The 13,736-nt window shown below is 42.3% G+C and overlaps 1 protein-coding gene across 8 annotated transcripts in view; it reads left to right on the forward strand.

Annotated features, from left to right (window-relative positions):
• Window positions 1–504: 504 nt before the first annotated feature.
• The window catches only part of FAN1 (FANCD2 and FANCI associated nuclease 1), a 39,208-nt gene continuing 25,976 nt past the window's right edge, over window positions 505–13,736 (forward strand). For 3 of the 8 annotated variants that reach the window (XR_014557897.1, XR_014557898.1, XM_083712171.1), the window contains exons 1-2: window positions 505–634; window positions 2,908–4,321. Coding sequence is in view for 1 of the 8 variants with exons in the window: in XM_083712171.1 (XP_083568297.1) it covers window positions 3,007–4,321 (1,315 nt within the window). In the remaining 7 variants the exon portion in view is untranslated. Of the gene's footprint in view, window positions 707–1,062; window positions 4,322–13,736 lie in introns of those variants that run through there. The other 5 variants (XR_014557899.1, XR_014557900.1, XR_014557896.1 and 2 more) reach the window with 4 other exon arrangements.

Genomic DNA, 13,736 nt, shown 5'->3' on the forward strand with positions numbered 1-13,736 from the left:
TAGTTGTCTTTATTTGCTTATGATGACGCTTCTAGGCCACTGGTATCATTGTCATTAAATGATGGAAACCTTCCCAATGTGGCTTTCAACTAAAATATAATAAAATCTATAACCGCACAAGCACAGCTTGCACCCAATGCACACACAGAATCATAGACTGACAGAGCTGGCATCACGCTCTGTTTGGAAGTATAGAAATAAACATGAAGATCTGTTATAAAAAGTGGAGAAAGAGGGCGGCCCTGCCTTGCACCTCTCTCCATACCAAGACTATAACGTATAAAATGAAACACGACCCCCGAGGGCTAGATGAGGAAAGGGGCCCGGCCCTCCCACTCTCGTCCTCGCTGGAACTGGGAGTCCAAGGCTCCGACATCGCTTCGATCCATGGCTCCGACATCGGCCGCGCAGGCCTGGCGCGGGGATGGATTGCATTTGCCTGGCGGCGGAAGGCGGCGGAAGAAGGGCGCGCGGAGGAGGGCGGGGGGCGGAGCCTCTGCTGCTGCTCCGCTTTGGAGGCGCCCGGCCTCGGGCTGCCCCGGATCCTCAGGTTGGGGAGCAGCCCGTTCTCGCTTCGTGTATTTATTTGACTGGCGCTGCATTCCTCCCGCGGCTCGCAGGATAAGAAGGCGAGGTGCTTTCCTGCCCCTTGTTCAAGTCTTTGAATTCAGCCCTGGTCCCTTTGGTGGAGTGCTCCCCCTTCCAAGTATTACACGCTCTCCTCGTGCTTTATCCTCGCAAGAGCCCTTTCAGGTAGATTAGGTGAAGGCTAAAGGGACCCCTGACCATTGGGTCCGGTCGTGACCGACTCTGGGGTTGCGGCGCTCATCTGCTTTATTGGCCGAGGGAGCCGGAGTACCAGAGCAGCGCACGGAAACGCCGTTTATCTTCCCGCCGGAGCGGTACCTATTTATCTACTTGCACTTTGACGTGATTTCAAACTGCTAGGTTGGCAGGAGCAGGGACCGAGCAACGGGAGATCACCCTGTGGCGGGGATTCGAATCGCCGACCTTCTGAGCAAGTCCTAGGCTCTGTGGTTCAACCCACAGCGCCACCCGCGTCCCAATTGAGATAGATTAGACTGAGCCTAATTCCTAGTCCTGTCAATCCAGTGTGTGTCATGATTAAACCAGAATCTGAACCTGGGTTCAAACCCTTTACTGCATTAATTCATGTCTCTTATTTAAAAAATCATGGCAGTCTGCATCTTTCCCTTCTGTCTCACTTTGATAGAGTGTCTTGAATGCTGTGGAGCAGTAGTGTCCCCCTTTGAAATACAAGGATAAATAATTGGCTTATTATAAGCCACTAGTGGTGGGAGAGAATCCACTAATCTGGTGCACAGGCCCATCAATTGGTTTCTGAAATGGGGATTCTCAGGCACTTTTTGCAACTAACTCATTGCAGGGCTGTAACAAATTGTGAGAGGTTAAAAAATGAAAAGGCAAAACTGAATGAATGCACCCATTTATGTTAAAATAAATCAGTTTACTCATTTTCCTCTTAATTATTGACATGAGTGGGAAATGGGATAGTAGTGTACTTCTTAAAAAAAATAGTTCTAAGATTGATCACTTTCTTAATAGCATATTCAAAACTTAACATGTTTTCATCTGCTTATATTGGAATCATTAGGGTATCACAGAAGCATTTAAGAGGTCTTGTAATTTGTGTTTTACAGTCGGAGTGAGCAGAAAAGGTAGATCAGGTTCAGCTGATTTGCAGGAGAATGGCAAGCAGAGCTCAGTTACTGGACAAAGGCTGCAACAAAGAAGCTTTACAGTGGTGTCTCTGGTTATGTAATTTTGTTGCTGAAAGGAAAAATGCTTTTTGGGAAAACCAGGAGTGGACTTAGGCATGGAAATGTAAAATTGCTTCTAATCCTGAAAACAAATTCCTGGGCTGGGCTTGTGCTCAGAGGCACCCTGGCCCTTAATTCTAAATGTTTGCATCTGGCCCTGACTGATGAATCTCAAGGTACTTTTGCAGAAGCCAAATAGATCCGTCAAGCCTGAAGTCTGTCCACCCATGTGTACTTTACAAAATGCTAACATGACTAAAAATATGGTTCCTTGTCCCAAGATGCTTACAAATTATTTTTTTGGAGAGTGGACCAAGAAAAAAGAAGGCAAGGGGAGCAGTGGAAGAATATGGAAGAAAGAATTGCATATTTCTGGTTTCGTATTGATGGGAAAACAACTAAGAGGTTGAGACAAAAACAAAAAGGCAGCTCAAGCAACCAAAGATCATATTAATTTTTTTTTATTACTAATTTGATACTTTCTAATCTCCTTATTAAGTGTACTTGCTTTTACTAACTTGGACACTTTCTACATTAAATCCAGTTTGGAATAAAATCTGGAAGAAACTAATAGCCAAGTTTAAATTTTGCATCGCTACTAAATCCCTTAAGATACCCTAATATCAATAGTACCAGTAGCTTCAATGGCAAATTGTTCCAGAATCTAGGTGATACCCAATGATAAGATACTCAGAGTAGTCCCATTGACTCTTTACTTAAGTAAGTTGATTGCATCTGTTTATGACTTACTTGGATATCACTCCATGTCCTTAAGTAGAGCCAGTGTTGTGTAGTGGTTAGAATGCTTGATTAGGGAGACCTGGGTTCAATCCCCACTTGGTGATATAACTCACTTGTTGCCCTTAGACCAATCAGCAGTTCTCAGCCAAGCTTACCTCACAGGGTTGTTGTATTGATAAATTGTGGGGAAAGGACCATATATGCCTCCTTGAGCTCCTGAGAGGAAATGTGAGGTGTGCATGTGATTGATAATTAAAATGACAAAACATTTTAAACTTTTTCATAAGCCTACCACCTATGAATTTATTGTTGTTATTGTTGATGCAAAACTTAAGCCATCACTTCTGCCGTTTATTCATTGCAGGCAAGGCCATGAAAAATGCTCTTGATAACTTGATGTGAAGAGTCTTTTTTCCATTTGCATGAGGCGGCTCCTACATTCACCTTATCTTGGGTTCCTGCAATGGCAGAAGAAGAGCTCCCAGGAAATAAAAGGCCTTGCAGAAGCTCAGCCCTCAATAGGAAGAGGATAAAACCTGCCCGGAGGAAGCAAGGGACGGGTGTGGAAGGGACACAGCCTTTATCTGCATCCTCTTTCTCAATTGCTTCATTTTTCAATAATGTTCCCCCTGCCAGAGTCGCCTGTCCTTTGTGTGGGCAGATGGTAGCAAGATATGGAATCAACCAGCACATTGATGAAGCGTGTCAAAAGAGCCGGGATGATGATAGGATTCTAGATGGTTCGGCGCCTGACGCGGGTGCAGGCCCATCAGTTGAAAATGTGCCTGGTGGTTGCAGTCCGTACTTTGCAAATAATGCCTCGACTCCAGAGAAGTTAGTAGGTGACAACTCTGAAACAAAACCTGAGGTGGGAGGACAGGTGAGCCCATACTTTAAGAAGGGCAGCAGTCTCCTGTTGGGCAGTGGTGAGCCAGAGGTTCAGGCAGTTGGGAAGATCTCCCTGGGAAGGCTGTCAACCAAATTGTCCAGGAAGCGTCGTGCTGAAGGTGGCAGCATCTTTACTTGGGATGCCAAGTCTCGACCAGCTCAAGATGTGTCTGACAGCTCTAGAGATGAGAATCCAGAAGGCACCACTTCTTCCCAGAAAGAAAACTGGTTGCCCTTTTCAAGGATTCAGAGACAAACTAGTCCAAAAGAAGGATTCAAAGGCAAACGAGAAACCCTGGACCCCACATGGGAAGGTGACACACGAACACTCTTGGGTGGTGATGGTTCTGCTCCTGGATTGTTTCCATCTGATCATCTTGCTTGCGGTGAAGATGGGCTGCTAACAGAGGACAATAAGGAGCAAAATACTCCTAAGGAGGACTTGGATTCTGATATTTGCAAGCTTGTAGTATGTTCAACAGCTTATAGTAAAGAAACACCGTCAGACTTGGAAACCACAGACCTCTCTTCTGGTGAACAGGCTCTGTTGCCCAATGTGAAAGGTATTTGTTGCAATCAGACACAAAATATCTCTTTTGTGGGGGGTGACATGGAAGTACTTCCTATGGAAGATCATACAGAATTAAAAAATGAAGTGGTTGATTGTGTTGGTTTGGGACCTTTGGAAAACATGAATTCCCAGAGTCCAAGCAGCAACATTTTAGAGACGGTTCTCAACGGACTCAGCCGTGAAGAAAACCCAGGAGGGCAACCATATTATCTTCAGAATTTTCTGATGGTCCTGCAGGCTGTGCTAGAGAATGAGGATGATCAGAGGCTGTTTGATGAGCATGATTTGGACACCATTGCAAAGTTCTACCAACTCTCAGGTAACTAATATTATATTCCATATTCTAATGTTGCTCTATCAAGCCCTCAAGGGTTTCTGCGTATCTAGAATCAAAACCACACTGCACAAGAAAAGTCAGTCTCAGCAGACTTGAGGTAAACCCAAGATTTGCAGAAGTATAAAAATCTCCAGGGGTGACCCTCACATGTACAGTCATGGGAAAAAGAAAGTACAACCTATTTGAATTCTGTTGTTTTACATTTGAGGACATAATAACAATAATCTGTTCTTTAGCATGTCTTAAAATTAGGTAAATACAACCTCAGATGAACAACAGCACATGACATATTACACCGTGTCATTATTTATTTAATCCTGGGCTGGATGGACAAACAATCTTGCCTGGTCTAAGACAGCTACCTGTGCCCCACCTTTGGGTAGTTGGAGGTTGCAGCAGCTAACCCCTGAAGTAATATAGCGACAGGTGATGACTATCCTCTTGGGTTGGGATGCGGGGAGATGACTACATGCACATAGAGTAATAAACAATAATATTATACACCACTTTAAAAAGCAATTGCTGTTTTCTAAGCTCTGCACATTTGTTAAAGTGTGAGGCAGTTCTTTCTCACAGGTTCACAATCTTAATAGGCAAAATGAAGAGGAGGAAGGAGGAAGCCAGCACTGGGGCATTTGCAGTTTTTGAAATTAGCCAGGCGCATTTTGCACCTGGCTATCAGTCATTTGTGACCAAGTGAAGATGCTTGGGTGCCAGATTGGCGCCTGACACACAGCAGCTTTTTTCTCCCTGCGCTGCTCTTGCATGAGTCAGATTTTAGCTGGAGCTGACAATATACACAGTTCATTTTCAGCTTTGCAATCTTACAAAAAAACAACAACCTAAACACACCCCTAAACAGGCACCTAAGCATTTTGTTAATATACCTGACCGTAACCCAGGTTTAAGGGGCCAGATGGCAAATAGCTTTTATATCTCAGTTTCTAACACTGGTCCTGCCCCTCCCTAGCTGATTGATGGGGACAGGTTGGCCTCCCCACTTGTCCTGATTTTTTTTTTTTTTTACTTGAGAGGGAAGAGGGGCAACCCTTCATGCCCTGCACATCTAGTGGGATTTGGATTTAAGACAGTAAGCAGAGCACATTAATTTGCCAAGCAGACAGCTTCTGTTTGGTTTCTGTATGCAGAGATGTTAAGCCATGCCATTAGATGAGCTCTTTGCATAACTTACATGCTCCCCAATTGGTTGGCTTCTGCTAAGAGGCAGATACAATTTTTTACAGCTCTATGAGCCTTTGATGTTGGGCTGATGATAAGCACCTGGGAAAGAGGCTGCACCTTGGCATGATCACTCTGCTTGAGCAATAATTTCTGCTTTGCAAGTCTGGGCTCCGGGGAAGCAGGGCTTCTGCGTGATCCATAGGGACCTATTTGAGCTATAGGAGAGTGAAGTTGATTTTGGATAAAATGGGCATCCAGTTCTCTCCCCCCTCCCCCTCTGAAATATTTCCTCTTCATCAAGCCTAATCTTTGATAAACTGCTGGGCCACAACATTTTTCTCTTCATAGCTCAAATTAGCCTTCTGTGGCCTAAAAATAAAGCTTTTTGTAAGTCTTGTCTATCTGATCCCCTGGAGGCGAGCCTTGCTCCACTCAGGTGATAAAGCGAATGGCTGTTTTATAAGCCGTGTGTTTTGAAATGCACTTGGAAGCTTTCCCCAACTCAGAACCGATTTGCCAATGTCTTTTGTTACCTGGCCCACATGGATTTTATCAGCTGAAGGACTGTTTCTCTCTCTGCAGGGTCCCTCATCTCTTGCATCCATTGTCCACTTCCATCTTGATGTTTCAGCATTTTTAATGTACTTCATCTTTTTGACAGCCACTTTGAACTTTTTGGAACTGTGACCTGAAATGTTTTAAATAAAATCTCAGTGAGAGTTTGTAACTAGCCCTTCACTTAATAACCTTGCTATACTTTCATGTTGCCATAAAGATGTTGTTCCCAATCTTGGATGCCCGGATGTTATTGGACTGCAGCCCCCATCGTCACCCACCAGAGAGGCCAATTGGCAAGGATAATGGGAGTTGTAGTCCACCAATGTCCAGGGACCCAAGGTAGAAGGATGATGCTTTAGAGAGGAGCACTTCCCAAACTTAAGAAAAATCGCTTACCCCTTTGGAGAGTTGAGTCGTATCCCTTCTCAGGTGAATATAATGTGAGGTACGTATAAGAAACACTGCTTTAGAGCTTTCAAAGCAGTTCATGATCACTGCCTGTCTTCCAGTACTCCCTCTTAGGTATGCAAATAATATTTTCCCCATGTTACATATAAGGAAAACTGAGGCTCAGGGAGAAGGGATAATCTAAAAGCCATCTAAGTGAGTTCATGTCCCAAGGTGAGATCTGAGGAAAGGTGAAAGTGCATTTGCTTGGAATGCAGAAGGTTGCGGGCTCAATCCTGAAATCTCCAGGTAGGGCTGGGGAATGAATACCCCAGTCTGGAATCCTGGAGAACCACAAAGAATCAGCGTAGATAATATAGAGCTAGATGGTCTGACTCAGACTTAGCTTCCCAGTTTGTGGGCTTCCTAGAGGCACCTGGATGACTTTGGGAAGCAGGCCTGATCCTTGTAAGCTGGTGACTTTCTGTATGTTTTTGGTATGTCTTCCTCTCAGGTAAGCATGTATTCTGATTGCAACTTCAGTCATTTGGTCTCCCATGATGAGCAGGAATCTGCTCCAGCAGGGTGCTTTCGCAAATTAGAAAAGGATGTTTTGCTTTACTCTAATATTGGCACTGAGTTTGCTTTTTCAGAATAGCAGGACATAATAGTATATTAAATCTTAAGTGTCTCCCATACCTATCCACCACTGCTGAAGGGAGAAGTAAGAAAGAGGGATGATGATCTGTAAAATCAGCATTATTTCTGGCTTTTTGTTTTTTTTTTTAATAAATTTTTATTAGGGGTTTTTACAAAATAAAGTACAGAAATAAACAACCTTTCTTTTATCTCAACAAAGTTTCATAACTTCTTTGGACTTCCTCACATCTCCCGCTGCCATTTTCATCATCATAAATTTTTCCCGGCAATTTATCATCTAATTTGCAAATTTTATAACCACTCATTTAAATATAATCCTCTGTAAATTAGTTTCTCTTAATCTCACTTTACATCCCATTTCGATCCGATTTTGTGGTGGCCAATTATTTATGATCAAACATCCTACTTAACTTTCCGCCAAATCACAATATTTTTGTAAATAAATCTTAAATTTCCTCCAATCTTCTTCAACCCTCTCTTCTCCCAGGTCTCGAATTCTGCCAGTCATCTCGGCCAGTTGCATATAGTCCATCAGCTGCATCTGCCATTCTTCCAGAGTGGGTAGATCTTGAGTTTTCCACTTCTTGGCGATAAGTATCCTTGCTGCTGCTGTTGCGTACAAAAAGAATGTTCGGTCCTTCTTTGGCACCATCTGGCCGACAATGCCCAGGAGGAAGGCCTCTGGTTTCTTAAGGAAGGTATACTTAAATACCTTTTTCAGCTCATTATATATCATTTCCCAGAAGACCTTCACCCTGGGACAAGTCCACCAGAGGTGAAAGAATGTTCCTTCATTTTCCTTACATTTCCAGCATTTGTTGTCTGGCACATGGCATATTTTGGCTAGTTTAACTGGGGTCATGTACCACCTATAAATCATTTTCATTACATTTTCCTTCAGAGCATTACATGCCGTGAAGTTCATCCCCGTGGTCCACAACCTTTCCCAATCCTCAAACATAATATTATGCCCAATATCCTGTGCCCACTTTATCATGGCCGACTTAACCATTTCATCTTGTGTATTCCATTTCAACAGCAAGTTATACATTCTTGAAAGTACTTTAGTCTTAGGTTCTAACAATTCTGTTTCCAACTTCGATTTCTCCACCTGGAATCCTAACTTTTTATCCTTTTTAAAAATTTCTTGAATCTGAGCGTAATGTAACCAGTCTCGCACTTTATCTTTCATTTTTTCCAAACTCTGCAATTTCCAATTGTTACCCTCTTTCTCTATTATTTCCCAATATTTCGGCCATTTGGCCTCCATATTGGGTCTTTTTCGGGCCTTAGCCTCCAGAGGTGATAGCCATCTTGGAGTTTTATTTTCCAATAGGTCTTTGTATTTTGTCCAGACATTAAACACTGCTTTCCTGACAATATGGTTCTTAAAGGCCTTATTGATCTTAACTTTGTCATACCATAAGTATGCATGCCAGCCAAATGCATTGTTAAAACCTTCTAAATCTAACACATCAGTGTCCTCTAGAAGTAGCCAGTCTTTTAGCCAGCAGAAAGCTGCGGCTTCGTAGTACAACCTTAAGTCTGGCAGGGCAAAGCCCCCTCTTTCTTTCGCATCAGTTAATATCTTAAACTTAATTCTGGGCTTTTTGCCCTGCCAGACAAATTTAGAAATATCTCTCTGCCACTTCCTGAAGCACTCCGTCTTATCCACAATTTGCAATGTTTGAAATAAAAACAACATCTTAGGCAATACATTCATCTTAATAGCAGCAATTCGGCCTAACAAAGAAAGCTTCAATTTTGACCAACTGTCCAAGTCTCTCTTAATTTCAGACCAACATTTTTCATAATTATCCTTAAATAGACTCAGATTTTTTGCTGTTATGTTTACCCCTAGGTACTTTACTTTTTTAACCACAGTTAGTTCTGTTTCTCTCTGAAACCGTTCTGACTCTGCATCTGTCAAGTTTTTTCCCAACACCTTAGTTTTCTGTTTGTTTAGTTTAAAGCCCGCTACCCGACCAAAGTCCTGAATCAATTGTAACACTCTTTTTGTACTAGATTCTGGCTCTTGCAATGTCAAAACAAGGTCATCTGCAAAAGCTTTAAGTTTATATTGTTTCACTCCGATCTGAATCCCTTGCACCAACCGGTCCCCTCTAATCAAGTTCAAGAGCACCTCCAGGACAGAGATAAACAGCAAGGGGGAAATCGGGCAGCCTTGTCGTGTCCCTTTTTCAATCTTAAACTCTTCTGTAACCACATTGTTAACTATCAGTTTTGCCTTTTGTTCTGAGTAAATCGCGTCAATCCCATTTTCAAAACCCCGCCCCACTCCCATTTCTTTTAAATTCCCCTTCATAAATTTCCAAGAAATATTATCAAAGGCCTTCTCCGCGTCTATAAAAATTAGAACTGCTTTAGTGTTAATATTTGTTTGCAAGAGTTCCAAAATGTCAATAATGTTCCTTGTATTAGCAAATAAATGTCTTCCTGGGAGAAAGCCTGCCTGGTCTTTATGAATTATCTCATTTAAAACTCTTTTGAATCTTCCTGCCAAAACGTCAGCAAATATTTTGTAATCCACATTTAAAAGGGAAATGGGGCGGTAGTTCTTAAGTTGTGTCTTTTCAGTTTCTGATTTTGGTATCAATGTGATGAAAGCTTCCTTCCACGATTCAGGCGCCTTCTTTCCCTCCATAATTTCATTGCTGACCTCCAGCAGTGGTTGAATCAAATAGTCACTTAATGTCTTATAGTACTTGGAGGTCAAGCCATCTGGCCCTGGAGACTTGCCCAACTTCATATTCTGAATGGCCTGTTCTATCTCTAGTCGTGTTATTTTACTATTCAGGAGTGATCTATTTTCTTGTGATAGTTTTTTAAGTCCATTTTTCTCCAAAAATTTTGCAATCTCTTCCTCCTTTTGTGGCCCTTGAGTGTATAATTTCTTGAAATATTTCTGGAAACATTTTCTAATTTCCACCGGGTTCTGAATATTCCTTCCTTCTATTTCCAAATTTGTTACTATGTTCAGCTTTTGTCTCTTCTTCAACTGCCAAGCCAGCAGTTTCCCACATTTATTAGCCGATTCAAATGTTTTTTGTTTCATTGATTTAATCTTCCATTCTATTTCCTGATTTATCAGTTTGGAATATTGTGCCTGATGAAGTTTAATTTCTCTCAAAATCGGCTGTGACTTCGGGTTTACTCTTAGTTTCTTCTCTAACTCTTTAATTTTCCCCAAAATCTTGTCCTTTTTCTCATTTTGTAGTCTTTTCTTTATGGCGTTCTGTTGTATCAAGAACCCTCTCATCACAGCTTTGCTTGCGTCCCAGATTGTTCTTTTTTCCACAGCAGTGTTCAAATTTATCTCAAAATAGTCCTTTATTGTTTTTTGGGCCTTCTTGATAATCTCCTGATCTCTAAACAAGTTGTCATTCATCTTCCATCTAAAGGAGCCGGTTGGTAATAATGTCATGTCCATTTTCAACGCGTTATGATCGGAGCAGGTCTTTGGGCAGATTTCCACTTTCTTCACCTTAGGAGCCAGACCTCTAGAAATCCATATTTGGTCAATTCTTGTCCAAGTCAGTTGGGCTTCAGAGAAAAATGTTCCTTCTTTCCCTAAGGGGTTCTTTGTCCTCCATATATCAATCCAGTCCATGTTGTCTGTCATTTCAAAAAAGGTCTTTGGTAGTCTGCCTTCTTTAGTAACCTTTTGGCTTTGTGACCTATCCATGTTTGTAGAAACGATCCCATTCATATCTCCCATCATAATGATGTTATCATAGTCCAGATAATCCAGCATAATCTCATGCAACTTCTTGTAGAATTCTGATTTCCCTTCATTTGGAGCGTAGATTCCTAATATCAAAATTTTCTCTCCTTGGTGCTGTATTTCAATTGCCAAAATTCTTCCATGTTCATCTTTAAATAGAAATTTTGGTGAGAGGCTCTCCTTTGCATATATCACCACTCCTCTCTTCTTAACTAAATCCGAAGATATAAATTCTTGGCCTATCCTTTTATTTACCAATATTTTTCTGTGGAGCCTAGTCACATGTGTTTCTTGTAAACAAGTAATGTCTAGTTGCTCCTTTTTTAATAAGTGAAAGATTTTCTTCCTTTTTTCCGGGCTGTTGCAGCCATTTATATTCCAACTTAAAAGTTGCAGAGACATCCTGGATAGATCTGTTTAGTTTCCTTGGGATGGTATTTTGTTCTGTGAGTCTTCAGGGTTCTGAGGTACAGGCACCTGTGGTGGTTCAGACCCTGAGGGTAGTTCAAGTCCTTTATGAAGGTCCTCACCGTAGGCAGTCAAAAACTTATCCCTATCTTCCAAAGTTCTAATTTTGATCTTCTTCCCTCTAAAGGTAAAAGATAGTCCTTGGGGAAAGTCCCACCTAAAGATGATTGAGTTGCTTCTCAGCAGTTTTACTAAGTCCAAATATTCAGATCTAAGATCCAACAGCTGTTTAGGAATGTCCTTAAAAATCTCAATTCTTTTGTCCGAAATGTTCAAAGAGCTTCCGTAGTGCAGGCCCAAAATCTTGTCCCTTTCCTCCTTTGATCTCAACGTAATCAAACAGTCTCTGGGCCTTTCTCTCTTTGTAAGTCTTCCAAGTCTGAAGGCTGACACAATTTTAAAATCTTCCTCCTCTAAACCCCAGAACTTGGAGAATTCTTTGGTCAGAAACTCAGCTAGATTACCTTCTTCCACTTCTGGTATCGATCTTATCCTTAAATTAATCTCCCTGTTCCGAAGTTCCAACATAGAGAGATAGGTCTGATGTTCTCCGACCTGCTTACTGAGCGGCCTTACTTCTTTTTCCAACTCTCCCACTCTTTGGCTGGTCTCTTCGGCCAGTTTCTGATTTTCACCTGCAGCCTCCTTCAGTTGTCCGATTGCTTGTGCATTCTGTGCAACTTGCCCAGATAATTTGTTTAAAGTTTCTGTATTAAGGTCAATTTTCGCAGTTTGTTGGTCAACTTTCCTCTCCAAAGACTCCAATTTCTCAAGAATTCTCTCTAATACAGAACCAGATCCTCCTGAGGCCATCTCTTCTAGTTGTAAATCCTCAGTTTCTTCCTCCCCTGCCTGTGACAGGGAGGTAACTTTTTCCTCCGAGGGCAAAGTGGGCACAGATGATCTGCGTGCTTGTGAGGCTGCAGTTACGGTTGTCAGAGTTGTTTGTCTGGTTCTTAATCCCTTTCTTTTTGCGCCACTCATTCCAAAAATATCTAGCAGTCAAGGTCAAGCTGAGTTATTCCCATGGGAAAGCTACGGCCCAGATGGTAGCAATCAAACAGAGGGCCGGGAAATAGAAAGTAAAACAATGTTTTTGTTGTAAGTCCTCAATCCTCTAGGGGGAGCATAAAATGTCCTAGGAAGAAGAGTCCATTCCACATACAAAATCTAAACCAATTCTTAGGGATCTTCACAAAAGTAGTTTTAGCAGAGTTGGTTTTAGGTTTGCCACAATATTTCAAGTTGTGCTTACTGGAGTTCCAAAATGCAAGAACGTAACCATTCTGAACTCCCTCAGACTGTCTCCAAGTTTAAATAGAATGTATCCAAATTTGCAGTCTGACAGTTCTACTGCTCAGGCAGTTCTGACACCTGGGCTTCTTAAACAGAATTGTAATCCACAAAGAAAGGAATATATAAGTCCTAATAAAAGTCCAAAAATCAATTGCTTACAGTCTTTAAAAGGAAAAGTAATTTCTGCGGGTGCTCAATCTGAGCTGTCAAAAGTTCTCTCTATGCCTCCACTCCTCCTGCTCTTTGCTTTAAAAATCAATGGCTGCGGAGGACGGACTTCCTTTTCCTCGTCTCTCCGCTTTCAGCTTATTTTCAATATTTTAGTCCCGAAATTTAGTAAAGTCCTCAATTACTCACGGGTTGTTACGTTTTGGAATCTTGTGTTGAAGGAAGAAAGGTCGGCGCTCACCGGCAACGGCAACGCGGCTTCGCTCCGCTGAATGCGCATAGACCCACAGCGCCGCTACCCCCTCTGCGATCCGGAGCCCCTTACGGGGTTCCCTCAACGTTTCGGGGGTAGCTCCTGGCGCCCGCCGGGTCCCGAGACCGCAGGCTTCCGCTGCCTGCGGTTTTCCAGAATGGGTCTCCGCTTCGCCGTAGCGGACGACCCTTTTCCAGCGTAGCTTCCCTCTCCCGGTTAGGAAAGGGCAGCCATTACCGTTCGCGCCGCCTCCGGAAGTTCTATTTCTGGCTTTTTGACTTGGGAAGTATCAGAGGGAGAACATCAAAGAATCCTCATCCCCACTGGGAAAATGACAACCTGGGCTTTGAGTATATTCTTCCTCTTGGTAGAAGGTTGCATGAAATTCTCTTTATTGTGACACCCTGGGGTGGAGGAAAATGTCGGGGGAAAGTGAAGAAAGTTTAAGAACCAGAAGGGAAAATTAATTAGTAGTCGTTTTCTGACTTAACCTTCCCCCCCCCCCACGCAATCTCATATAAAACCAAGGAGCAGACGGATAAGAATGGCAAGACATAACAAAACCCCAGGTGTAAGTGAATAAAGCAACCTAAATAAATCAGGGATGCGGAACAGGCCATCTTGGAAAGGAGAGAGTGGTCATAGGGTAAGAAAAATAAAAAATAAAATTATATCCATCT

This window comes from Podarcis gaigeae, assembly GCF_964106915.1.
Source record: "Podarcis gaigeae genome assembly, chromosome: 14".
Lineage (NCBI taxonomy): Eukaryota > Metazoa > Chordata > Lepidosauria > Squamata > Lacertidae > Podarcis > Podarcis gaigeae.